The sequence below is a fragment of the Phaenicophaeus curvirostris genome, chromosome 11 (genome assembly GCF_032191515.1).
Source record: "Phaenicophaeus curvirostris isolate KB17595 chromosome 11, BPBGC_Pcur_1.0, whole genome shotgun sequence".
In the NCBI taxonomy this organism is placed as follows: Eukaryota; Metazoa; Chordata; class Aves; order Cuculiformes; family Cuculidae; genus Phaenicophaeus; species Phaenicophaeus curvirostris.
In genome coordinates, this window is record NC_091402.1 from 11572491 (window position 1) to 11599985 (window position 27495).

Genomic DNA, 27495 nt, shown 5'->3' on the forward strand with positions numbered 1-27495 from the left:
ATTTCTGCTTCTGAATTATGATCAGATGCATCAATGTGATAGTAAAAATGCTTTTCGATCGTACACTCATTGGTTTGTCAAAGTTTTTGGTTTGATTTTCTTTAATCAGGAAAGAATTCAAATAGAAAATGGAACTCTTACCATACCTATGCTGAATATGTCGGACTCTGGCATCTACCAATGTGTGGCAGAAAACAAGTATGATACTATTTATGCCAATGCTGAGTTGCGGGTAATAGGTGAGTAAATGCCATTAAAATAAGCAGGTGATGAGTGTAACAGGACAAAAAACAAAAAAGAAATTAAATTTTTAGATTAAATTCCTCCTAGCAGTTCAAGTCTGTTGATATTTCTTTGCTGTTTGCTCTTCAACACCCTTGTGTGATTTTTTTTTTTGCTATTATTATTCCATAGCTGGTTTGGAGGAAAATTATAATCCCATATGTGGTATTTTTTATCACATGCACACAATTTTAATGAATACTGTTTCTCTTTTAGTGTTATGAGTTATTAATAGCTACTCTGCAGTTTTAAAAAGTTAATTTCAGAAAGTGGGAAAAATAGTTTTAACTATCAACAAAGAGCATATGGCAAATATATATATATATATATATAAAACCTACAGCAAGTAATCTTATTAACAATTACCAGACATGCACATTAAATGGAATTTGTTCATATATTATTAAAAGAATTCTTGTATAGATATCCAAACACAAAGTTTGTTCAACAGCCAAATACTGGTGAAACCAGAAAAACACAGACTTTAAGGCCACTTAACTATTGTACAGGATCTGAGTTTCCTCCTTCTCCAAGAATAAATTTGCACATAAATTACTGGATAAATAAACACATTTTTGGAAAAGAGTCCTGGTTTATGAACAGAAAGCCATTGAAAAAAACCATATTTGTAATTGAATATTGTAAACTCTGCAGACAATTACAGGTAGCTGGGATCAGGAATCTGATGTTTATCCTGCTGACATCACTCTGCTTTGGAACCTCGTTCTTCATTGCAGATAAATCCATTCTCCCTGCCTGCAGATAACCCTAAGGAAAGATTGTCAGAGCAGACAGTTTCTAGGTAAACAGTTTAGAAACAGCCTAAATAAGATACAATTAATTCCATTCTTTGGTACTTAAATATATTTTTTATGTTTGATATATCTACTTTTGCAGAAACCTCAAAAGCAAAGCAATTATTTGATTCACCTACTATGTAACTTGAAGAGAAGAATTTAGCAAGTTCATTTAGTAACTTCTCAGCTGTCTACTATTCTGCTCTTCTTTCTTCTTCTCTATTTCTAGCTGCGGCACCTGATTTTTCAAAAAATCCTGTGAAAAAAACATCTGTTGTTCAAGTTGGAGGTGAAGTTACAATTGGTTGTAAACCAAGTGCTTCTCCCCGAGCAGTTATTAACTGGAAAAAGGGCTCTGAGGTTCTGCGCCAGATCAAAAGGTACCACTATAATGCACTTCCTGGATTATTGGGTGTTCTCTGTTTTAATGTCATTTAAACATCACTGGAACACAGCTGACTTAGTATTACTTTTGACAGCTCATTGACAAAAAACTTTGATGCCAGAGGCCCATTTGTCTTTAGCAGTGGCCATACGTTTCTCCTGATATAAAGCTGATTGAGAGCAAATACACATGGGTAATCGTATGATACGTACGTTTGTGTTCATCGGCAGTTAATTCACTGCAATGGTATCAGAGCTGACTGTTTACTGCACACAAAGCCTAAGTGAATCATCTTCATGTAGAAGACATCAGTGGAGGCTTCAGGGAAGCGGAATATACCCCCAGGCTGCAGCATAATTGCTTAGCAGCTGTACAGGTTGTACAATAAGCCATAGCTAAATCAGCCTCCATGTTCTGTCTCTTCTGTTTAGGCAGGATTTAGCCACTGAACCAGCATAGTGGTACCCTCCCTTGCCAACTGATATGGATCTGCGTGGTCTTCGGCAGGGCTTTGATGATTTTTGGCCTGTTATGGCTGATAACTTACTTGTGAGTTGCCATAGTCTCCATTATTACAAGCTAACATTAGTTAAATCGTAAAGCATTAAAATCAAAAGCAATTTATTGACTTGAGTAGGTTGTAAATAGTATACACAATATACAACTGTGATGAAATTTCCATATATAAATGTACACAGATGGATTAAATGCATGACAGTGCCTAAGAATTGTAATCTTTCTCAGCATCTCTTTCAGTTCACAAGTATAACAGAAACACTGGTTTATCACATTATTGTTTTCAAAGACTGAAAATCAAAACTGTGATTCATAAAGCTCTGGAAATTGAGCACCAGACTGTGCACAGGACCAGTTGCTCAAGAAGGTTAGTTTGGGTGACATAAGAATTAAAATAATTACAGTTCCATAAAGAAATATTATCCCAAATTGTGACACAGAAATATTTCCCTATCTTGTACTTCAGTAATGTACAATGCAGATAAAAGTAAATCAGAGAAGTATTTGTGAAATAAAGTGTGAATCTGAGATGACATAGTTCACTCAGGTATTTACAAAGAATCAGAATAATTTGGGAAGCAATCCATGCCACAGGATGTAGAGAACTTTCCAACAATTTTTCCATCCTTTCAGTAATGACAATTTTATTTTCTGTTTAACTGCTCAGTGATTAATAAAAAATAATTATCTAACTAGTGTTCAGTCAAATCTTTTCTGTATTTTGATTGTATTCAACAAAAATGCCTGTTTATTCCTGTTAGATGCAGCCTATCCCTACAGTAACAGTCTCAGTTTACATCTTGCCACTGGTAATCTCTGAATTTTCTGACATTGATTTGAACAGGAGCAAGGAGAGTACTGTTTAAAATTTATAATTTAAACTGTTGAATTAAGCCTAGATCTTGAGGTTCTAGTACAATGATATTCCCCATCTGATTTACTTATAAAAAATATTTACATACTGCATACAGTATTTACTTGTGCTTCTGTATTAATTACTAACAATAATTATAAGCACATTGTAATTTTTGAGCATCCCAGAAGGCCTTCTGCTGCTTAGCAGGAGTAAACAAAAGGAGCAGGATTTACACTGAGGCAAAGAGAGAGATTGTTTAAACTCTCCATGTGCAAAACATTATTACCACTGTTTCCACTGTTGCAAACTAGAATTTATGAGGCTTTTTGATGATTAAATGACAAAATAGCTAATACCATTGTTTCAAGATGAGAAAATAACTCATCTGTACAGCATTTTTCCAGAGATCTTAGTGACAGAAAATAGAAAATTAAGTAATGATTTGTATGGCTGCAATTAAAGCACACAGCTAATTAAAGTACTAATATTACATGTGTCTTTTCTCATAAAAAAGAGAAGGAATCTTCTCTGCTTTTCTCTCTATATATGATTGAACCCTGACATGTCACATACAGATTAACTACTTTAGTTAAAGCTTTCCTTATTTCTGCCCCCATGGTATTGTGCAGCATTTATAATCTCTATGGACTTCCTTATTAGCTTGCTTTTAAAAAAAAAATCTTGTATTCTAAATGCTTTTAAAAAAATAAATACCAGCTCCTTATGGTTCTGACAGCAAAACTGTAGCAGACATTTGCTAAATAAGTCAGATCACATAACTTCTTCAGAATCATTTAGACAAATTCAATCTTTTGTTCCAGAAATAGTGCAACTAGACCGATTGCACCCTAAGGGGAAAAAGATATGCTTTTTTTCCCACCTTCTTTCTTTCATTCATGATAGTAGTTTATTCCTGGCAATCATGCATAACCATTGCTCTCTGATGATCTGAGCTCTTACTATGAAAAGACAACACTGCTTTATATTAGTGTTAGTTTGTAAGTATGTAAACAGAAGTGTGCTAACTAGGAAGAGCTAATCAATAGACTATCCATATTAGTAAAAGCACAACAAAATATTTTTATTTTATTTGCTCTGAGGATTTTTTATCAAGCCTTTTCAAGTTTATGAAGCTGAAGTATTTGGGCCCCTGATATTTGAAAAATAACATTTCCTGAAGTGCAATCTTTCAAATGTCTTGCCGCTTCCCTGCAGGGAAGGTCCTCAGCCCTCAGTCCTCTTTTCAGGGTACAGACAGTGTCCTCCAGACCTGCTTGTCTCTCCCATCTTCTCTGTAGTTCAAACACATCGTTTCCCAGACCAACCCTTTGTATGTTCTTATTTATTTAGAACACTGTATTGCATTCAAAGCAATATACATTTGCAATATACATTGTGTACCCTCATTCATAAAGCTCATATCCCTGAGTGTTGGAGTTTATCTTTCCTTCATGCAGCTGGCTACATGAGCACATTCAGTGTTATCAGCTGCCAGAATCAAAGAGAAATTCCACAGTTGGCTGATCCTAGCTGTTTATACCTGCTTGCTCTTCAAGTGAAACCCCCAGTCAGCTTCTCTGGATCATCTAGCAGTACAGCTTCAGGTTTTAATTTGGGCAATTAACCTCCCACTTTGCATCGAAGTCTTGAGAAATGGGCTTTCGGGAGCAATTCCACTTGTCTAATGGGCAATTGTTTGAAAAGATTTTGTTTGCCCTTTGCCAAATGCTCAACTTTTTCCTGGCACGTGCTGTGGATTTTAGCTCAATGTAGAAATGAAACGTAACAAAGAAAAAGAACAAGCTTAATGCTTTGAACTCCCACCCTATGGAGCCTGACACAGATACGGGCTATTTTCATGTATGTCCTATATTCTTAGTAAGTGCCTTGGGTGTATTCCTCTTCTCATTTCTATAATTCCATGTGCCCACTGAGGAAGAGAAAGAGTAGAAAGGAACAATTTGTGTATTAAATAAAGCACATTCGCAAATCTAGACACTGATCTCATCACAAATGCCATGTGTCTTGTTATTGCCTTCACTGGATTCAGGATCAGCACCCTCATGGAAGACTTATTTCATAAAAATTAGTTTTGATTGAAGCATTTTAATAAATGGGAATTGGAACCCCCTTTGCTTTACCAGTGAGAGGTGCTATTCCCTCACCATGAGTTGAGGATCCACAAACAGCCATGAACGCGTATAAACATGTGATTCACTCCACTCAGAATTCAAATGAGGATAGCCGAGGGAAAACTGAAAATGAGGTAGGCTGAAAGAACGCATTAGTCATATAGAGCACTTCCCATGTATTAATAATCATTAATAAACAAATATTCATAATTTAAATAGTTTTCTGAGGACTGGACAAGAAGTATGTTTAGGGGTCAATAAAATATATTTAATATTTGTTGGCTTTTAGACTTGCTTTTAGGACACAGTTCAGTCCCATCTCTGTGAAGGATGATAATTGATTCTCTGCCAGAAACAAAGATGCTATAAGTGGTAAATTCTCTCTCCCCTGCTGCACTTGGTTTTGGTGTTTTGCATTCAAGTTATTGCCATGGGAGAAAGATTGAGCACTAAAATGAAAAGCTGTCTTTCATCACTCTTATGCAAAGAAAACTGCGCAGATATTGTGACTGGAAACTTCTAGCACAATGGACGGAGGGTATTACCTGGGAACCTCAGTCTTAAGAGGATTCTCCTGCTCTCAGGTGAAACAGAAGGACCCAGTGGGTTTCATTAACTAAAGGGTTGGCTCCACTCACAGCCACGTGCTGCACCTGAATTGCTGCATCGATCTCCTGGGCAGGACCTTTCTCCAACAGCCTTCTGAGCACTCACAGCCACCATCTGCTTCTGCCTTTCTTCTGCTGCTCTACCAAAACCATGAACACTTAAACACATTTTAAAATGTTTGTTTTTTGGGAAAAGAATTCTGTCTTCTGACTGGAATTAGAGAAATAGGAGCCTAAACATATAAAGGCAATTAATTGGTAAACAGGAGAAGTGCTCAATCCACTGATCAAATACAACATACAAAACACATTGTACTTTAAAACAGCATTTCAGCTTAAACCAATTTTAGAAGAAATGTGTCAGGGCAGTTCAACAAACTTCAACAAAACATTTCAATTACCAGAATGTCAGCACTGTTTGTTTAGCTTTCACTGAAACCTTCAGAATATCCATTATCCTTTTTTTCTTTTCTTCTTTTTCTTTTTTCTTTTTTTTTATTTTATTTTAAATCTGCTTGGGGAGGAATCAAGACAAAATGGATTGAAAATTCCAAAATTTGCACTACTCTGCTAACAAAGGAGGAAATTGATGTCACTTAACTTTTATTTAGCTGAAGTCAATATGCAGTCTAAGCTAGTTATTTACATTCTCTTGGCAGGCATTTCTATCTCAAATGAGATGCCTAACTTTTAGATGAGCAAAACTAGGGGAATAAAACCTATCCAGTGTCTGGACACCCTACCCCCCACCATGCTGATGTCAGACCAGCTGAGTAGCACAGGCAAATAGAAGCTCTGCTTGTCTGCTGCTTAGTGACACAAACCACCCTGCTTTATGCACCTGCTATTTGCAGATGAAGGTAGTATAGACATTTGTATGCTGGTAGGAATTTTCATATAAAACATTTTCTTATGCTCTTCCAGTGCTTACCGTTCTATTCCCAGCTTTCTACAGCAATGTAGTTGGGTGGATAGCAATGAAATATTAATATTACTATTATTTTATTTTTAAGTCTGATTTTTGAAGCCTGGATTAAGTGTATCTCCATTTTTATCCTTCTTGCTTTTCTACCACAAGAAGCTTTGCATAGCTTTGATGATATGTATTAACCCTTCTATCTAACCAGTGTCTGAGTGCTTATAAAGAATTTCATTTCCTATATTAGTTTTTAAATAGAGCACTTGAAGTGTGGACATCAGCAATCAGAGCAGTTCCAGATATCTTAGCCACCATCATTATAAGTCAACATGAATACAAATTAAACTTTGCTTTTGATGAAATTCTGATTTTGCATAGGGAACCAATGGAATTGATTCTACATCTCCTAAATTTGCTTAATCACTTAATTTCCATTCCTTGCTAACAAATAGACTGACAGAAATCAAAGGCATGGATTTACCTGCCTGCTTTCTGTACTTGGCCTTACATATTAAGACATGAAACCTCCTACAAAAACTGAGATTGTTATATAAAATTGCTTTGTGTTTTCTTCTCTTGGGCCACACTACAACTACATATTCAGTGCTAACAGACAAAACCTGTCATTACACCTTTTCCAAGGGAATGCTGAGAGCTGCAAGAAGAATTATTCATTCTAGCTAAAAATATCTTGTGTTCAGACAACAATGGTCTCAGTTTCTGTATGAAAGGTAGAAAAGAGGCTGTTGCAAAAGACTATTGGACACAGCTATAATATATTTCTTGAATATTTAGTTGCTAACAGCAATGGTATTTTAGTGGTTTCAGTGTTGGTTGCAGGCAAAAATGTGCAAGAATTTGTCCTTGCTTCCTTCTGAATAATGTCACGATATACAGGAGAAACATAAATTGTCGTAATACTCACTGCGGAGTGAGTACACATGAGCAGAAATCTTTGGTGATCCAGGAAAATTGATATTGGCACAAGAAAGGTTTTACAACCAAAGACATGACAGAAAATGCCTCAGACTTACCTGAAATACCTTCAGTCTTTGTGTTCTCCGAGTTTACAACTATTTCTGTCTTCTCCCCAAACCTGAGGGTGGATGCAGGGGAGTGGAAAGCATATGAGTGAAAGACAAGGAAGAGAGATACAAGGAGAAGGAAGAATGAGCACAGATGAGGGGAAGAAAAAGACGGAGTTTTATTTTTCTTCTTAATCTTATTTTGCTTTGTATTTTCCCTTTATTCTTCCCCTGTTATCTTTCCATTTGAAGTCAAACCACTGCAGAGTAATGAGAAGGCAGAAGGGGACCCCCATTGCTACTTGACCCAAAGAAACGCTGTCAAGCAGGAAACAGAGAATATTAGTGCAGTGGTACACATAAGAAAAGGGCTTTTCCTTTCTTTTCTCTCTCCTTAGAGAGTTTATAATGGAACATGCCAATAAAACTAATTTCATCGTGTATTTCTGACTACTTAATGCAATAGTATTTAGCACATCAGATAGCATAAGCATCAAGTAAGCAAATGAGCCATATGTTCTCATGTATAAGGAAGAATGACAACCTGCGTGATGCTGTATTTATTACAATTTCCCTTCTGTATGACACCTCTAATACAATTTTAAATTGTTCCTTCTCAACTCCTGGGAGCCTTGTTACTGTGAACCTTTCTGAGTGACTGTCCTACATACTGAGTTGTCTCAAGCAATCTGTCACTCTTCCATGTCATATGGAGTTGCAATAAACTAAACCCCAGTGAATGTCAGTGTTGTACCCTCTCTCCCTTTCAGTTCGTGTTCTATCCCTGCTTCATGCACATACTCTTATTGATGTTCAGGATTTGATCCAAAGCCAGCTAATCGCATTGGAGTTTTTCCATTGACTTAAGCAGGCTTTGAATCAAGGTAGCTAATTAGGAGTTTGCACAAAATATAATGAGAGAATGCAACCTTCTGTGCTTCTCTTCTGGTCCAAGTTGTACTGCCATGTGCATCATTACCATTGCACTCTGGTGTGTATTGTCATAGCGTGCAGAAGTACTAGTATCGGATGAAAACCATGCTGTACAAACACCAAATAAAAGAGAGCTCCTGATCCCAAAAGTTTTCAACCTGCAAGTAACTTTAAAGATAACAGAAATATCAAGATCTGTTGGGGAGGTTATGTAAAAAGGAGCAATATGACATTGATTAACTTGACAGGCAAATGAACTGTTACAAGTCGTACTGTAGGCACAATGAACAGTCTTCTAGAGAGGAGTTTCTGTGTTTATTTTGAATGTGAAGGCTTATATGGGCAAAGGCACAGAAACAGCATCTTGAGAATGTGGCTAGTGCGTGGACAGCATGAAGGGTTTGTAGGAGAATCCTAATACCTCCAGTTTAGCCATAGGTTTTTATTAAAAAGAAATACTGCTATTTCATTGCTTCTTTTCTATGAGAACTAAAAATTTTTTTCAGTGAAAGGAAGATTCTGCTTAAAGGAGACACACAAAGAGTAGAGTATTACTCACACATTAAAAGGACATAAAATGTCTATGCTCTGTTTTATTTTGAGTGAGGATGTGGGTCAAAGGCTTCAGTGAACCACATGCAGTCCTATCACACAAATTAAGCATAAATTCCATAGCCCCGTTAGGGTTGCTCCAGGCTTTCCTTTAAGCCAACGAGAAAAACAAACAGCTCCTCAGTAGAAGAAAATAATGACTTTTGTCCTTAATTTTTTGCTGTCCTAGAAATTATTTACCTGAGTTAAGAATTTTGAACTATTTATTCCAAAATTCGTTTCCTGATTTGACTGTTAAAAATTAATCAGTCCAACATCAGAACATACCTACTGCAAGAGCACCTCCAATACTTTATATTTGTTATGTTTGTGTGTGTGTAGACAGAAATATCCTGTCCAGAGTTTCTGAAAGCAAGTCAGTACCATGCTGTGTACCTGATGTTGGTTACTTGTTTTATATACAAAATAATTTAAAGTTAACAGCAGGCTTTATTGTACTTTTAGTTTTGAAATGTATACTGATAAGTAGATAGGGAAGAAGATTCCTGTAAGTGAATTAAACTCCCATGCAGAGGGTAATTCAGGGCCTTACGTACTGTTTAAATTCTACTTAAGTCCCAAATTAAGGGTTTTGTTTTGCAGCTGGAGTGATTTTGGTTGTATGAATGGCTGTGTCTGAACTCCTAATAATGTCTGAATCATAAAAATAATGATTAATGCTCAGATTTGATTGAATAGTAGTAGTGTAAGCATACCATCCTGTGCTGAAGAAACTTTTGCCTGATGTATCAGAGTTATAAGGTTTTCATAAAAACAGCAGAACTTGTTGGCAAATTTAAAAAAATGGCAACCTTTTTCTTTGGCAATTTGGTTCATTTTCCTCCTGGACTCTCAACACAGAATTTTTCAAAGTCTATTTGCTGATCCTTTCCTTCTCATTGCTGTTCTCTATAACTATATACATTCAGATTAGCAACCTACGAAAATAAAAGAACAGGGTTATAGTGTCATCTTCTATCATTGGTAAGAGTATTATTTTCTAAAGTATTTTAGTAAGAATATTCAACTAGATTTTACACTTTTGTTTTGATCCAAATAGCAAATGCAGATTTTAAATGTTTATTTTATTTCCACTTAATTGTCAGTCAACACTGAAGCTCATTTATATCAGTATAGAGATAAGGAAAATCTTCTTTTAAGCATAGTTTATTAAATGGCAATACTATTAGCATACAAATTACATTTAGAATAAGATAAACAGGTACAAAGATCATTAACATATAATACAGACAGTCAGATCTCAGATGGGACTCAGTGGGACCTTTTGAAAAATATCAGAAATGTCATCAGCAGGTACAATTCATCCACTCAGTCAAACTTCACCCACATTTACATCTGCATAAATCCCTGGTAAATCTGAGTCACTTGAGAGCTGTGCTCATGTTTCTGACCGTCACTTACTGCCCCTTGCACTTTTTAATTCAGCCTCTCTCATGCTTCTCAGTCTTTGTAAAATTAGAAGTGTCAGTTATTGTCTCAATGTCTGCTACCATATCTGAAGACATTTATAAACAATATATCTTTTCATAGCCTATGAAAGCAAGAGTGTTTTTGCTCTTGAGCAGTAAAGTGAGACTGAGAAGCATGGTTTCAAATAGGATTTCTCAGATAATAAAAAATTACTTTGCCTCTGATTTCATCAGATCCAGCATACTCCCTTTTTATCTGCACAGTGCTGTGATGATGACTTCAATAATGTTATGAAGTGTCAGACACTTGATATTAGAGGCAGACAGGAGAAAAGAAGAAAGAATCTTTACATTAAGTATCAGAGTTACTTTATTTTGAAAGGCATTATTTTATGCCCTTGAAGAGATAGCTACCCTACTGGCAGTGCTGAATTCTGCAGAAGTAGGCTTGATTCACTCCCAGCCTTACACTGTTGCAGCTCAACAAATTTTGATGGGGATTTCAAAGACATGCTGTATTGAATTAATGCAGTTCACATCCATGAATTAAAATCACACCTCTCTCTAAAACAGATTGGCTGAGCAGTATGACAGTACACAAAAATTACCTCTGCTGCACTTTAAAATCTAATGAGTTGACACCTCTTTCTTTTCTCTTATTTTATTTTTCTATCAGCCTTGTTAAATACATATTATTCTTTCATGGTCTTAAGATCAAAGCAAATAGCCATCAACAATCTTTTGTTCACATGAGACAACACTTTCAGAGATGGTTTGTTTGGCCTGGTTAATTAAAAGCTGTATCTATCATCCCTGCTTGATTTCTCAAGTTCTTTACTTAAAAAGTATGTGTGACAATTTTAATGAGCTTTTATTTCTTCCCAGTCTCATGTCTTCTGCAGAACTCTTCTTTTTGAACATTATGCAGTTTTGACTCCAGCAGATCTTCGTTAGGCTGTTTGTTTTCCCCTTCTGTGTGTAATTCTTATCTTGTATACTAATGGAGTCGCTCAGAGAGGACAAGGACGTGGATCAATCAAATTGAATAAGTAGATTAGAAACAAACAAAAGGACATCACTTGCACTGTACTTAAGTAAACTGGGAAAAAAAAAAATCCCAAACTGTTGTGGGACTAAAGGTTTGCAGAGGCCCAAAGGGCTTTGTATTCGTTCATGCAGACAGATTTTTATCCTATTTAGGAAAGCATTATCTCTAGATCTAGGCCCTGGGTTACTGGGCACTTAATGCTGCAAAGGGACTGTGGTACGTGCTGCTGCATCCTTACTCTGCCCTTGCCCTCTACCATGGGCATCCTGCAGATAGAAAGTTGGTTAGACATCTCCCTGAACTGTGTTTTAAGTCTTGTGGTCCCACAATCCACACCAAATGAACTGCATCCAAAATATTCATCTTTTTTGCAGGGTTGTTACTTACGGAACGATATTTCTGGCTATTTCTAATTAGCCCTCGTGTGCAGTATCAGTATGAGTTTATATAACTAGATTTTCATCTCTTCTTTTCCTCATAGCAACTTTGTTTAATGGAGCTGTTTACATAGAAGTAGCACATATGTAGTTCAGACAGGAACATAGGTGTTAGCACTAGTCTGATAAGAATTAAAGCATTTGTAAGTCAGATATCTGAGTTTAGATTTAGGCTTATGCTTAAGCAATCCCTTGCTGCAACACAGCTTTACGAACAGCTGTATGCCAAGTAGCAAATTTCATTCTTCTTTCTCTGTTTTCCTGGCAGGCAAAATATTCTACTTGCACTACATTGAACAAGCTAAACTTTTGTCTTGTTGCAGTACATGGAATTACCTTGTCTTCTGATGCAAAAGCTAAGAATTATTATCTATAGCCTTCACACAGTCTAAAATGTTGTGAACAGTAACGGTTTTCAGCAGGCCTTTCAGCAGGTGAGACATGCATTTCACAGATTCTTTTTAAATCATGTTAGAACTTGATCCAAAGCCCATTGAAAGAAATATTCCCATTGCCTTCAGAATCACAGTTCCATTATTTGAAAGACAAATGGAAGAGGATAAAGTACAGCCACTGTGAACCCACTCATGGTGTAAAGTGGCTCTGAGGAAGTTTATGGTAACTTTTTTGTTCATGCAGCTGGGTTTGTACTTTGCATTACTTTTTTGTCTTGCATTTCAAATGCATCATCTTGATTTTCTGCTGTGTTCTGCTTTCTCATCACTCTGCTGACACAGACCTCAATACAGCGGGAAATCACTCACTTTTTTTCTTTAATTCTTTAATTCCCTTCCCTGCTAACTAATTGCTCTGAAGTCTGTTGTACTTTTAGATGAATTCTGCCTAAGTATTTTATTTACTGCTGGCTCCCTAATTGTCTTTAGGTAGCATGACCTCTGTTTCAAACAACTCTGAAGCTTTTATTATCTCATACTTTCTCTTTGCTAAGCTCCGTTTTGATCCATTCAAAGAGTCATTTCATCCTCAGTCTTCCCAGCTGCAGAAATGTTCTTTCAGAACAGTATTTTTTTCAGAACAAATTTTACCTTATCAGCTTTTGAGTGTGTACAAACCCCTCTTAGTGGAAGAACCAGGAATCTGGGAATTATTCAGGTCTCAGTTCTTAAAAAAGAACACAGGGAAAAAATAATCTGAGGTAGATATGACTAAACTTCAGTGAAAAAGCCCTAGCAAGAAATCCATAGAAAGCTTGTGTATTCAAGGATTCTCCATGCTCATGCCCACTTCTGTATTCCTTTTGTACATAGAGCTTTTAGGTACAACTGTAGTAAGTATAGCAGGGCATCAATATTTGATGGTGACACTACAATAACTTGTTATAACTCATTATTCAGGTATCCAATTTATGAACATTTGCTGATTCACACTTGAGTCTCTTTTGATACTTTTTGATGAAGCCACCATATGTTAGCTAAGTAGTCAATTGAATCAACTGTTTTATTATCAGCGGTTTCTAATGAGGGTGTTTTTGTGTGGCTGTTGAAAACTGATCTGCAGAAATGCATCGTTAATGCATAGAAAATTGCAGAGGCAGAAATGAAATATTTGAAAATGTTTCTTATTTAAACCTGCCTATGAAACACTGTAATAAGATGGGTCCCCATACTGAAAAGGAGAGGCAATTATGGTCTCATTTTGATGCACAGCATTGTTAAGCCAGCAGAAAGGCTCAGTTCTTTCATGCTTATTCATCCTTCCTTATCAAAAAAAGTCACTTAGTTGATCCATCTTTACATTGAAGAGCATAGTTTGTTGCTTCATAGTTTGCTCCTCTCCAATTTAATATGGATAAATGATGGATTATTAAGCCTGAACTTATTTTCTCATTGTACAACAAATTTCATGCAAAAAACTGCTGCAGTACCTGGTGATTATTGCCAAGGTAACAAGGATTTCTCATTCAAGCCCAAATCCCCTCCCTTGTCAGCTGCACATGCCACTGAGAGAGTGCCCAACCCTGCAGGGACACCTCAGCTTTTCTCAGCTGCTCAAGGGCAAATCTTTTGGTAGGGCAAGGTCAGACAAGGGGAGGAGCCATGAAACTGGAGGTAAGTAAGTGAAAAAAAGCAACAGAAATCCAAGTCTAGTGCTTCTCTCCATCAACTGAGAGGCTGGGAGCGTGTAACAGGAAGCAGAACAAGGTCTAACATGTGTTACACATATAGCTACAAGGTATGAATACGAGAGTGGAATGCAGCAAGACACTATGAAGTTTTTGTGTGTTTAATGGCTATGATACTGCTGCCAGCTTCAACTTCTGCTCTTGTTATTGTTCGTTTCCTTTAATAATTCATTACATCATCCAATCTTATGTTAGTAATAAATATTAAATACTCAAGCTGTGATGCATGAATTAGATATTTGCTTTTTATGAAAGGATTCTTCTATGAGATTTAAATGTCAATTAAGAGAGGAATACAAAAGAATAATGCAGTGCTTCTGTGAGTGTTGGAATGAATGAAGCCTGGTTTCTTGTGGATTTGTGACATACAGCTGGATCTTGTCAGATGTAGGAAAGCGTGGAGTTTGAGTGCAGCTCTTCCCTGGTTAGGTACAGATTCTCTGATGCCAGCTAAGGAATGTGCTCATGCAGTGACCCGAGCAGCAAGAAGAGTTGTACATAGAGACCCTGAGCCCATTTTCATGAAATTTCCAGGAACTTCATGTCTTTCAGCCCACTGTCTTCCAAAATTGGAAAAAAAATGGCCAAGAACTTCAACAAGCAAATGGAAGAACGGGCACAAAATTAATGAAAAATCATAATATTATTTTCTATCCTCAAATTAATTGTTTACCTAATTAAGTTTTCATTTTGAAACTCTCTACCCATGACAGATATGTATTCTATATATTTCTGAAGAAAATCCCAAAATTCTGAGGTGCTCTCCTTGTCTGTAAAAGCAAAAAAGTGCCAGTCATACAGTGAAAGTTTACGTGAGGAAAACAGTTCAAGCTCTGTACTGACTTAGTTCCCAAAGTATCTCATTGACATGAAGAAGCATATGAACAAGCTTAGAAATTAATTTTGTCCGTAAAACCCAGGAGTGGTCCTGAAATTACTATTAAATGCAATTTACCCAACACTCTGCAAACTGGTGTAAACAACATAGTGAATAATAAAATGATTTGAGGGCCCTATGAGGCAGCAATGTATTTCATTTGGCTCCTTGGTTTGTGAGATGGCATTTCAGCATCTCAGCTAGTCCGCTAATATCTTTTAATAATCCTGACAAAATTGAACAGGCAGCTGGGCTCAGACATAGCATTAGTATGGCAGAGGAGCCTAGGATCCAAAAAAGAAGCTTCTGGTTGTAAAATATAGCACAATTAGGTAACGTGTTGAATCTTCCTTCTTTCTGTTGAGACTTCAGATTTTACAGCAAGAAAATCAGCTTGTTAAGCTAATGGTCAACTCCAGTGTGTCAGTATAATATTTCTAATATAGAAATCAATAACAAACAGAGGTAGAAATTGGTTGATACATATTTAGCTTGCTGTAGAAGACAAAAAGTATAACGGAAACATTTAAATATGAAAAGTAGCACTGCATTTCTGTTACAGTTCCAATAACATAAGTCTTTTTTTCATCTTCTCTGTTTGTTAATTTTTTTTCCCAGGGTCATCTTACTAGAGGATGGCAGTCTTAGGCTCTATAACATCACCAGATCAGATGCCGGGGTTTACACTTGCATAGCAACAAATCAGTTTGGAGTTGCCAGAAGTTCAGGGAACCTGATTGTGAAAGGTACTTTACTATATTCTTTTGTGCTTTATGAATACTAGAAAGTGCATGCTTTTTTTCATTGGGAAGCCCAAGACTGTGCCAATCAGTGATAGTATTGTCAGGTTTTCACTTGCAGTTTAAAGCTAAAGCAGAGCCTTCCACTGCCTGCAGCAAAGAAAACCTCATGACCACACCACTCCGATGATCAATTTGTTTATCAGGGTAATCTCCCAAGATATCCATAGAAACAGGGAGTAACATTAATAATGATATTTGCACTGCTGTACTGTTTAGACATCGCGGGTATGGGCTGAACTGCTGCAGGCACTGGACAGCCAGAGCTGGAGATGACACCGTGGCCGTGGGGAGGTGTGGTGTACCACCTGTGCAGTTTATACATGTGAAACAGCAGAAGAGACTTTAAAGCTGGAGTGCCTAAAAGAATTAAGGTGTTATGTAGTAAGCTGAAAATAAGGTTGGTTTATTTTCTTCAGCATGGGCCAGATATGTGTAGTGTATGTTGCGTTCCTGCAGAACTTGAAACCTCCTCTTTCTCTGCTCCCCAGGTTGGTAAATAACTCCAAACCAAATCGAAGCCAGGCAAAACCTCTTCTTTGGCTTTTCACATGACTTTTATTCTGAATAATGAAATTACCGTGATCCACAGCCCTCCCGCAGCCTAATTGTTCCATTAATAATAAAACAAGGGATCCGTTAGGATATCTTTTATGCTTTTGGAGTGTTTTGTTTCCCTGCATGTTAATACTAAGGGACCTCATTTCACAGGATGCCTCATCAGCTGAATGCATTTGATTTTTTTGCTTATGTTTTCTTATGTTTGATTTTTCCTTCAATTAAACCACTTCAACAGTTAGCTATAGGTTAATGTAACTAAACAGATCTTTTTCTAAAAAGAGTATGAGGAACATCCTCCTCTCACATTGCCATTATTTTCTTCTCCATAATACCTATGAGCTAAAATTTTAATTCTCCCCTTAAAAAGAAAGTAACACATCTCTTTGGTAGTCATCACTATGAAATTTTCCCACCAGGATCATTATTAGAAGCCACATCCTAAGTCCTCTAAGCCAAAATGACTGATAGGACATGATTAAATCTGCCATACTGCCAGTACCAATTTATGCATTATGCCTGTGCATGGATGTCAGCAAGGACTGGCCTGACTGCATACTGCAAATTATTCTTTCTTCTTCTTTATTTCCTTTACTTTCCCACCTTGATTTCGATTAAGGCACTAAATGCAGGTAATTGTCTAGCAGTAACATTTTAGCACTTGAATACAGAACAGAAATAACCTTTGAGACTGGAAAGACTGGAAAGACAATTCTTAGGTCCTTTCCCTTCCTCTGTCTTCACTGTACACCCTCACTCTAGGGGGAACCAAATTTCCCCCAGGCTGCTGCTTTCATTGTTTTCAGCTCTTCTCCAGCTGGAGTGGAGTCATGGCTGAGATAATCCAGAGACACCGCATTCACTACCCTTAGCTAGGGATGATTTGACTCTGGGCTTCCTGCTTTCTGGATGGGCACTGTAACAGTGAGTCTCCAATCATTAATGCAAAAGGTGGACAGCCCCCAGGTCACTGTTGCTTTGAGGAGTAAGCTACTTGCTCGAGAAGGTGTGTACTCACAGAAAAAGACCTTCAGTGCAAGATCCTGCATGGGTGACAGTCCTTTCTGTCAGCTGAAGCTGTCACAGGCACAGCCGACAACCAGGCACATGGCTCTGCTTAGCTTCTCCCGTTGGTCTAGGCAATTTATTGAGCAGTTCATGCAATTTATTGAGCAGTCCATGCTGCTTCTGAATGGAGGTGTAAGTCCTTCCACCGAAAACACTGGCAAGTTCAACACCTAATTCAGCTTTTTAGACAACCTTGGTGAGGCCAGGGGGTTTACTTGTAGATGTTGTGATTATTTAGTTGTTACAGAAGTGTATAAGTAACTTCCCTAACCACCATCCTGTGATTATCGATTTAAACATCGAGAAAATCATGTTATTAGGTAGGAGACACATCATATCAAATGGTCACATCTGCTGTAATTCTCCTTCCCTCCAAAGCTGTAGCTTTGCACTAGGGCTCAGCTTCTGGTGTAGCTACATACTCTGGCTCTGGTCTTAATCCAGTGATGCTCTGCAGGGGAGTCTCTCCCCTGCATTATTTTTCACCCTTCTTTGAAACACAGTTAAATACAGTGTAGAACAGATCAAAGCACATAATGTCCAAAGCAGTCTTCTGCTTCAGGTTATGCTGTGCTGAAGGATGATCTATCTCCATTAGTGAAAAGAATTTGTACACACTTATCACTAAAGTGGACTAGTCCAGATCTGGAGGACATGAAAAGAGGTATTGTTTATATAGATTATATAGATTCCTATAGGCAGCGTCTAATATGACTATGCTCTGATCTTTGATCACTGACTGAAAAAAAAGAAGAAAAATGAAGCAAGCTTAGTATTTTTTTTCTCTTTGCTGCTACATGTTCTGTTCAATACAGACATATACAAGCATTTGTATTTGTTGATTTTAAATGAGGAACACAAATTAAGAAGTGGAATTTCTTAGATTATAGAAAGCATATTTATCAGTTTTGCAAAACAGCTAGCAATAATATCTGTAGTTTCGAGAAGCACACATTATTAAATATAATTTGTAACTCTTCCTTCTTAATATTCTTGTTTTCAATGACTCCAGAATGGTCACCCTAGACTGCAGGGGTGACATCCTCCCTAACCTATTACAGCTGGGAAAATCTTTATCATACCCATATTATGAAAGAGCAATTAGCATTGATGCAGTGCAATGTGTAATCTGAGATGATGTTACAGCATAGCTAGCAATGAATAAACCAAGGAGTTTACGTTTTAGGCAGCTCTGGCTTCATCAACGTTATATACAATTTCACATATCATATACATACGTCCTAATGGAGCAATATGAAAAAAACACGTTGAAACATGAAAAAAAATATTTTGTTTGGCATTTATGAAGTTTATTAAAACACTGAGTAACAACATGGTATAAAAATGATCTTGTTTGCAGGAACATTTGTTTTTGTTTCCCCTCTGGAGAAGTTTTGGCTGTTCAATTATAGGCCTCATTGCTTCAGCATTATTTTCAACTGAAATGTCAGAACTTGGAAAAGCATATCTAATGTGCAAATTAAGTTTATTGCTGCTCATTGAGTTGTTTATTCTTTGTCTGAGAAGTCTTTATTATACCTCCAGCATTCACAACATCTTATCTATTTTCTCCTCTGGAATGGGATTTGCCATATAATGCATGTCTGCTGTTACTAAGCAAGATAGATAGATAATGTGAAACCAAGAGCTTTGAAGAAGCTTTTAGAAGTATTTGAGGTAGAAGTCTTTAAGACAACCCTGTAAAAGAAGCAGAAAAAAATCACACAAGTAAGCCCTTCTACGTCAGTGGGTGAGCAGGCTAAAACAGAAGTTACAAGAGGATAATAATATGATAGTAAAATGGATTTTTTTGCTAACACTGCTATAAAGACACAGCTCACACACAAACTCTGTATAACTCACAAAAAGGAAGCGTTCAACATCTATTTGATGGAGGCAAATAGGTTCATGCCAATAAGAAAATAGACTTCTTTTAATACTAACAGCATATAACATTTTGAATTTGCTGTGTTGTAACAAGAAACCTTTATGTTCTGATACTCCAAAATACTGGTTCACTAAGGAGTTCCATAGAATATGTTTTTTTCAAGTTAGATAAGTGATCTCTGGAATTTCTATTCCATCTACTAACTTCCTCTAATAGGATTACTGAGTGTCTTATTTTTGATTTTTCTGAATGTGTGATCAAATAATAACACAAGGAAATACATGACAGACTTAATGAGGCAACCATAATGTTATTGGAATCTTCTGAGGAAGAAAAGTTTCAAAATATTCCCAGACAGCTTCATTACAAATGCCCCCTTCCTGTACAACAGAACACTGACATTGATGGAGGCTTAAAGATTTTAATAAATAAATAAATAAATAAATAAATTTCTATATTCTCTGGGTACTAGAATGTAACTATTGAATCTTATTACAAATTCTATGCAATTCTTTTTCTATCAGTCTTGCTTAATCTTACTTTGACCTTTCCACAGAAATAGAATTATTTTATTATACTATTTTATTTATTTATAGAATGCTGTAGCTGTAGACAGAGCATTTCAGGAGAGCCAAAATGCACCGATGCTGGTGACCAACAATCCAACACAGAAAAGCAGGAGTTACAAAACAAGGTGTCATTAAGTTCTGTGGCAGCAGAGGTGATGTGGGTCTTGTAAAGGTGTGATGGGTTGATGCTGGCTGGATATCAGTTCCCTTGAAAGCTGGTCTGTCACTTTTTCTCCTCAGGTGTAGTCTTTTGCATCACTTATGAGAGACTATGAATGGAGACATCTCTCCTGAAGAGCTAAAGGCAGAGCAGACAAAACTCAAGTGGAATCTAGCAGAAAGCATGCCATAAATGTTCAGAGCATTGTAGAATTTCAACTTTGAAGTTGATCATGGTATTCTGGGGAAGACTTTGTTTCTTCAATGCCATTATTACCAGCTTTAAAAGCTCAGTGTAGAGATGTGCATGGTTGATAGGCTGCAGGAGAGAGAAAGTCTTACAGGATGGGTTTGAAGAAGAGATTACAAGTTTGGATAACCATATTAAACCAGCAGATCTCTGCCACCTGCAAGTGGAAGAGAGAATAATGGCTGTCATGAAAGCAACTTTCCAATTTCTAACGTATATCAGGGTATTATTTCTTTTTTCTTCTTTTAACATATACAGCAATGTTGCATGTAATAATTTTTTTCTCCTCAAAGTGTTATTAATGCAGTTTTAGTTCAGCTGTGAAAATAAGAAATACAGAAGAAAAAGCAAGGAAAGAAACTTTGTGGACATTCTCTGTAGTTCCCAGATTCTTTTTAGCATTATTCTATAAAAGTTGCCTGTACTTCACAATGGAATTACTTCATCTGAGATTTATGGAGCCAAGTTCCTAGCCAGCATGTGCTGAAATCAGTGGAGTTGTGCCAACAATGGATATGGCCCTTGAATCATCTGGAATTTATTGCATCTGACACACTGCTTCCAGAGAAAAGAGGTTTTCCTAACCTAATGATTGAGTATCTTCAAGACAGTCATCTGAGGCCTTCACAGTTCTGCAGTCCTTGACTTCAGACAAACTGATGACGCTGCCATAATTATAGTTTTACATGGCTGTGAAGAGAACCAGAGTACACAGAGAAATCTGAGAAAGCGTGTCCTAAGTCCGAGCTCTAACTCATGACAAAAACCTCTTTTAATGATACTAGAAGAACTCACCTAATTTATCTATAACAATAAAAATCAGACAAATTCATTCTTTGTTTTCCTTGGAAAATGGTACCTGCCCACAGCAGGTATATCACTGAAACTAGAGAGAATCAGTTTTACTTTTAAAGGTTGGCAGAAAATGGAACATTCTACCTTGTTCTTACTTTGAACGCTGCTGTAACAGTCACTCATCCAGCACATTTTAGATGCTGGGAAGAAGCCCTTCAATTTTCAGCCCACATTACCTATCTGTACTTACGTATTAATCAGTTACTGCAATGATGGCGACAGTCTGAATTATGAAGTGCTTGAAGGTAAGGGGTTGAATCCCCTATAATAGAACAACCCCTTGGAACCGAAGTCCTAGTAAAACAAAAATCCTGAATTTTCAAGTGTCTTTCTAACACACAGGGTTATGCTACAATGAATGCTGAACTAATACAGCTCATGTGAATTTTCTTCTCCTCTCACATTATTTTCAGAACAAATTAATATTGCTGAATTCTGCTCTCATTTTATTCATGTGCATCTAAGTTCTCACCATTTCATAACACTTAAATGCATAAAGGAAACTGCTTACAACAAAGTGATTTTTGTCTCTAGCTGCCATTCATATCAACAAAATTGAAGCCATATAAATGTATTTCTTTCCTCTTTAGTGAGCTACTACTTCCCTTCATAAGAGATACAAGTTTGTTTCTCAGCGTAAAGGGTTAAAAAAGGTTAAATAAATAGATTTCCTGTCTGTGAAGATAGCATTTTTGAAGATGTAATATAAGCAACACTGTGCAATAAATTGCCACCAACACTAAAATAGATTAAGGATCTCAATGTATAAAGTAAGAGGAGACGAACGCGAATTTTGCTTTTGTCACGGTTTTTCTATAACGAGAGTTTTCCAAGTCTGAAGAACCGTGGGCATGTTTTTAACAGTCTTAATAATGAATTCTGCACTTTTTGAGCTGAAATCATTTCTATTGACTATAGGCTCTACAAAGTAGCATAGAACTAATTTAGCATGTTGCCTCTGATATCTGCTCGCTCTGAGAGGCACACAGCTTGCTCATTGTATTGATACTGCAAAAGTAATAGGCTAAGCAAGAGTAAGAGTGTTCCAAAATCATCACTATTAGAGATAATTTTCTGTATTATGGAACATTTGGACCAATTTTAAATCATTTCACAAATGGTACAAAACTTACTCAAGATCTACTATTTTTATAAGCATGTTAATAAAAAGGAACTTTTTTTATCTCCGTAGAAAGGACTGTAATTACTATTCCACCATCTGATATGGATGTAACAGTTGGAGAAAGCATAGTCCTTCCATGCCAGGTGTCTCATGACCCCTCGGTTGATGTGGTGTTCACATGGTCATTCAACAACAATGCAATTGATTTTAATAGAGGAATACATCATTTTGAAAGAATTGGAAGTGTAAGTTTTTTAAATTCCTTAGTACTTAATGAAAATATTTCCACAGTGTTTAGACAACAAAAATATTTATCACAATTCCTCCATCGCTATTTATATGCATGGCAAATCACTTTTTCTTCACAAGGGCTGTAGCCATTTATTTTTCTTTCTTAAATTTCATAAAGCCGCTTGAGTTATTTGTGAAGCCATAATAAAAATGTCCACATGAAAGGAACTGATGATAGCTATGAATATTTTAATTTAAAAGTTGATTTTTTTATTAATATTGAGCAATTTATAAAAATGCCCAGTATGGAAAGCATGTTGTAAGTGATTAGTTTACTTTCTTTGTAACTCCAGGAATCTGTTGGGGATTTGATGATAAGAAATATCCAGCTACATCATTCTGGGAAATATGTGTGCATGGTACAAACAACTTTAGACAATCAATCTGCAACAGTGGACATAATTGTAAGAGGTATGTCTGTTAAATGTAGACACATACATCTTCTTTACGTAATACCTTAAACTTAAAATGCTAATGCTATTAGGCCCTCCAGGTCCACCAGAAGAAGTTAAAGTTGAAAATATTTCTAGCACTACTGCTGTTTTATCCTGGAAGTCTGGAATAGATAATAATAGTCCAGTCCAGATCTACAACATTCAGACAAGGACTCCTTTCTCAGTTGGATGGCAGGCAGTTTCAACAGGTGAGCAATTTGAAAGCTACTTTCCATTTTTTGCATATACCATTAATTTGCATACACCATTAATTTGCATACACCATCAATTACTCCAAAAATACATTGTTATTGACAACTTTATTTTGCCTTTAGTTCCTGAAGTCGTTAATGGTAAGACACACAAGGCAACAGTGGTTGACTTAAGTCCTTGGGTTGAGTATGAGTTTCGTGTGGTTGCCAGCAATAGTGTTGGGATTGGGGAGCCAAGCAGACCATCAGCCTTACTGAAAACTAAAGCAGCAGGTAAGACCCTAGTTTCTGCCAGTTTCCACACAGACATGTTGCCAGCTCCTGAGTGTGATAATTCCACTGCAGCAGAGCCATTCACTCGCACAGGGTTACTTATATACCTGTCTGGCATTTTAGTCTGTGGCAGCAATGGATTCACGACAAACAGACCTGCACTACGGGTGCAAGGGATGCTTGAGCATGGTTGAGGTACCAGACACTTTGCTCTCTGTTTTGGAGATCACTTGGGCCATTAATAAAGGCTGAGGCTGGCTCGTGCTTCCTGTCTTTCGTATGTCCCAAAATATATCTAATTCCCATGCCTGAACACAAGCTTTCACTCAAGCAATTGGAGAACAGCATTTGTTTTCTTCCAATTATAACCGCATTTGTACCCTGCTCAGAGACTTCCCTAGAAAATTATAAAGCCAGCTATCTGGCATATCTTAGCACAAGCATGTAATGCCTTTGCTGCAGAGCATGCTTGATATCTGAGCATCAGTGAGGACAGGATATTGGCTTTAACTGGAGGAAATAAATTACAACATCCAAAGCCCAGTGAAACTAATAGTTTCCACTGACTCCAGGGCAGGATCCTTACTCTGTCTAACCTTTACACATTTATCTTCTGGGACTTGGAACCTTATAGGAAGAAAACTCATTCTTGGATGACCGACACTGTCATTCCTTTGACCTACTCAGTTTGATGCAATTTATTTGAAGCCCAAGCTGTTGGTTCGTTCTGTGTTTCTCCCATCCTCTTGCTTATCAGCTCTTCCCCACCTATAGAATCAGTATTTATAGGATGGAAAGTAGTAAAATGGAAGCAGCTCTTACAATCCACTTTCTCTTCTCTGTTTGTCTCATTTGCCAGACTCTGAGGTTCGGCAAACTGCATTTCAAGATTGAACTCAAAATACAGTATTGTACATTTTACAGAAAATATGCATATCCTTACAAAGAAAGATCCATTTGTTTCTCAGATTACTTTCAATATTTGTTCCAAGGCAAAATTACTTCAAAATTTATTAAATCAGTTGATTTAAATTTAATAAGTTGCTCCCAAATAAAGGGAAGAGCCTGAGAACTTTCATCCTGGAAAGATGCACAGATTCTGCCTGGACTCAGGTGTCTGGAGGATGCATACCTGAGTGATACATGAGCCCTTCCTTCAGCAGAACCACAGGAAGATTTCAGACACAAGAAGTGAGGGACAATGTGAAATGGGAAGGCTAAAGAAAAGCTGGAGGCAGGAAGAGGCCAGATTTTCTAAATTTCCCAGCAGAGTATCACAAATACATGTTCTCCATTATATATTTGATCATGAAGTCAGAATTGTCTTGAGAAGGTCTTTCTTGCTGTCGCTACCTTGGGGCTTGTAAAGTGTGATGTTCAAAACAACCTATATGGTCAGTAAAAGGTTTCATCTTTTAAAGCTTTTTTTATTAGACAGATTCACCAGGCTAATGGTGGAAAGAGGAAGAAACAATAAAATTAGTATTATTTATCATGGCAATAACACAAGGAACATTATTTCCTTATAGTGTAGCCCCATCTGAAGCTTACCAAAAGGAATAGAAAGATTTACCTCAGGTTTTAGTTGCTTAACCTCTTCACTGTTGCATATCATTGTCTCTCAAAACATTGTTGTGCAAAGGGAGAAATAACCACTTATCTTTTTATCAGCATAGAAAGCTAAAAACAGTATCAGTGTGGACAGGAGACTACTGGCCATGAAAGGGTGAATTTGATCTTCACTGCTATAATAGCTATTTTGCCAGCTGAAATCTAAGCATTAGTAGATTCGTGGTTGCAAATGAGCCACTCTTCATTTCATTAAAATGAGCTAAGAATTAATTGAGCCTCTGTTGGTGCACTCAGCTGTAAATTTTTATCTGTTTCTCAACTATGACCCAGTTGAGGCTCTGCTGAGCAGTAGTACAAATTTTTTCCCCATGCAAATGTAGTAAGTACTGAGCACATTTAACACATGAACTAATTAAGCATCAACCGGTTCATGAAACAGGGAAACATGAAGCTTGAAAGTCTGTTTTATTTCTCTTTTTTTCCTTTAATGTTCTTTTTTTTTGGTCTTAGATTGCTTGCCTCTGATGTGCACAGAGACATTTATTGTGAGTGATAAAACTTAATACCTATGCCAAACTCTCCAAAACAAACTGGTCAATTAGCATTTGCACTCACTTTTATAACTATGCAACAAAACCATGACGAAATTTCTACATTTCTAGAGAGGATTAAATCAGATACAGTTTTATATGTGGACTGGAATCTAGAAATGATAGGGGGTTGACATAAATTTCTGTGATTCAAAAGAGTATTTCACTTATTGCCACTCCTGCACCTGGGCTAACACTGGGTGGAAGGATGGAGAAGGACAGGCAGATATGGCCAAACTTGCCAAAATCTCTGAAAAAGCTTCTTGGATGTAACTGTCTTGCCTATTTCTGATCTTGTATTCAGCCTTGTGTCAACACATCCAGTTTTCAGATAGCAAGCACTGAATGAGGGAAACAACAAAATTATCCTGAAATTTCTAAAAATAGTACCAAGAATTTGGAGATGGCAAACCGTACAAATGCCGTCTTATAGGAAGTTACTTTCTCAGTCAGTTCCAGGGTTGTGCTCTGTTTTTATACTCTTCAGCAGCTGAAAAGGAACATGATAGCATCCTTGCAAGCAGAATTATAGCAAACTACACAATAAGATCAAGGCTAGACTGTCTAAATCCCTCTGATTACATCACAATCCAGTTCCTCCAAACTGTCAATATTTATAGGCTAATGGGGTGGGCATGTTTATAGAAATATAGAGCAAAAGGCAAGAAATACTGATATGTTCCTTGTCTCTCCATCGAGATACATTTGAGTTAAAAGAAGCCCTTTCAGCCTGGAACATCAGCAAATTGCTTGACCTCAACCCTGTACCTATGGTCCCATACACCAGGAGCAACACTGGGGAAATCAAGCTCTAATCAATGAACTTTTGGACACTTACATTGTTGGGAGAAGGAGAAAAACAAATTAAGAGTTTTGCATTTCTCAAGAAAAGCATACAGGCAATTAAAAAAAATTAATATATTGCTCCAACAACATGTTTACTGAACAAATGGATAATTAGTAAATCAGCAGTGTTGCAGCTACAGTCTGAAAGGAACACCGTTTTGCCAATTAGTTGATGAGGCATAATAATGTCAGATACTTGATGCTACTAGCTTCTTTAATTAATTTTTTGAACCAGGGTACTCATGTATCAAATACATCTGTGGCTTCAGCCTTAGAAACTTGAAATGTGTAAACAATTTCAGTTCATTTAAAAGGTACTGTTGCTTAATATAGTCCCCGGTCTAGGTGTCGAACAGCAAAATAGCTGCATGTGAGCCAGAAACACCTCTAATCATGCAGCTGACAAGACTCTAAGCAGCAGTGGTGAGTAGTTGCAAGCACCAATGTCTTTTCTTCTCCAGTTCCTGTTGTGTCACCCACAAACATCAGTGGAGGAGGAGGCAGCCGTTATGAGCTGGTCGTCACATGGGAGGTAATTATTAGCTTATTTAACCTAAGCTGTGTAATGAGGAAGAGTCCATGGGTAAAATCACAAGCCTGCTGACATCCAAAGGCTTTTGGTCATTGGCTTTGGTTAAGCCTGGATTTCACCCTGCATCTGCAGAGAAAACAGCCTGTAAGATATACAGCAAGTTTTCTGTGTTATAGCGAACAATTTATAAAAATAAACACTTTAAGAGGCATGTTATAAAGATGTTTAGAAGTCTGTATAACCCTCTTATCTCCATTGTACAGGAGGTGCTTAACACACTAATCTGCTTGGCCGTTTTCTGCATTAACGTTTTTCATACTTTTGTTTACGTGTTTTTCATTCTGGAACACTGTGCTGACAAGACATATCCTATTATGCGTTAAAGGAGATGAGCCCTTTAATTCTCCAACACTCCAGTGAGAGGAAAGAATATACATTTTCAGAACAGTTAATGCTATACTACAAGTTGCGATGGGTGAGCACAGGTCATTTCAGA

The 27495-nt window shown here is 37.0% G+C and overlaps 1 protein-coding gene across 7 annotated transcripts in view; it reads left to right on the plus strand.

The window, feature by feature from the left end:
• The window catches only part of CNTN6 (contactin 6), a 140567-nt gene that overhangs the window by 102368 nt on the left and 10704 nt on the right, over positions 1–27495 (plus strand). For 6 of the 7 annotated variants that reach the window (XM_069865607.1, XM_069865612.1, XM_069865608.1 and 3 more), the window contains 8 exons: positions 110–239; positions 1309–1459; positions 15598–15725; positions 22319–22494; positions 22834–22951; positions 23025–23183; positions 23310–23459; positions 26929–26999. In XM_069865607.1, the coding sequence (XP_069721708.1) occupies positions 110–239; positions 1309–1459; positions 15598–15725; positions 22319–22494; positions 22834–22951; positions 23025–23183; positions 23310–23459; positions 26929–26999 (1083 nt within the window). The remainder of the gene's footprint in view (positions 1–109; positions 240–1308; positions 1460–15597; positions 15726–22318; positions 22495–22833; positions 22952–23024; positions 23184–23309; positions 23460–26928; positions 27000–27495) is intronic. The other variant, XM_069865611.1, reaches the window with a different exon arrangement.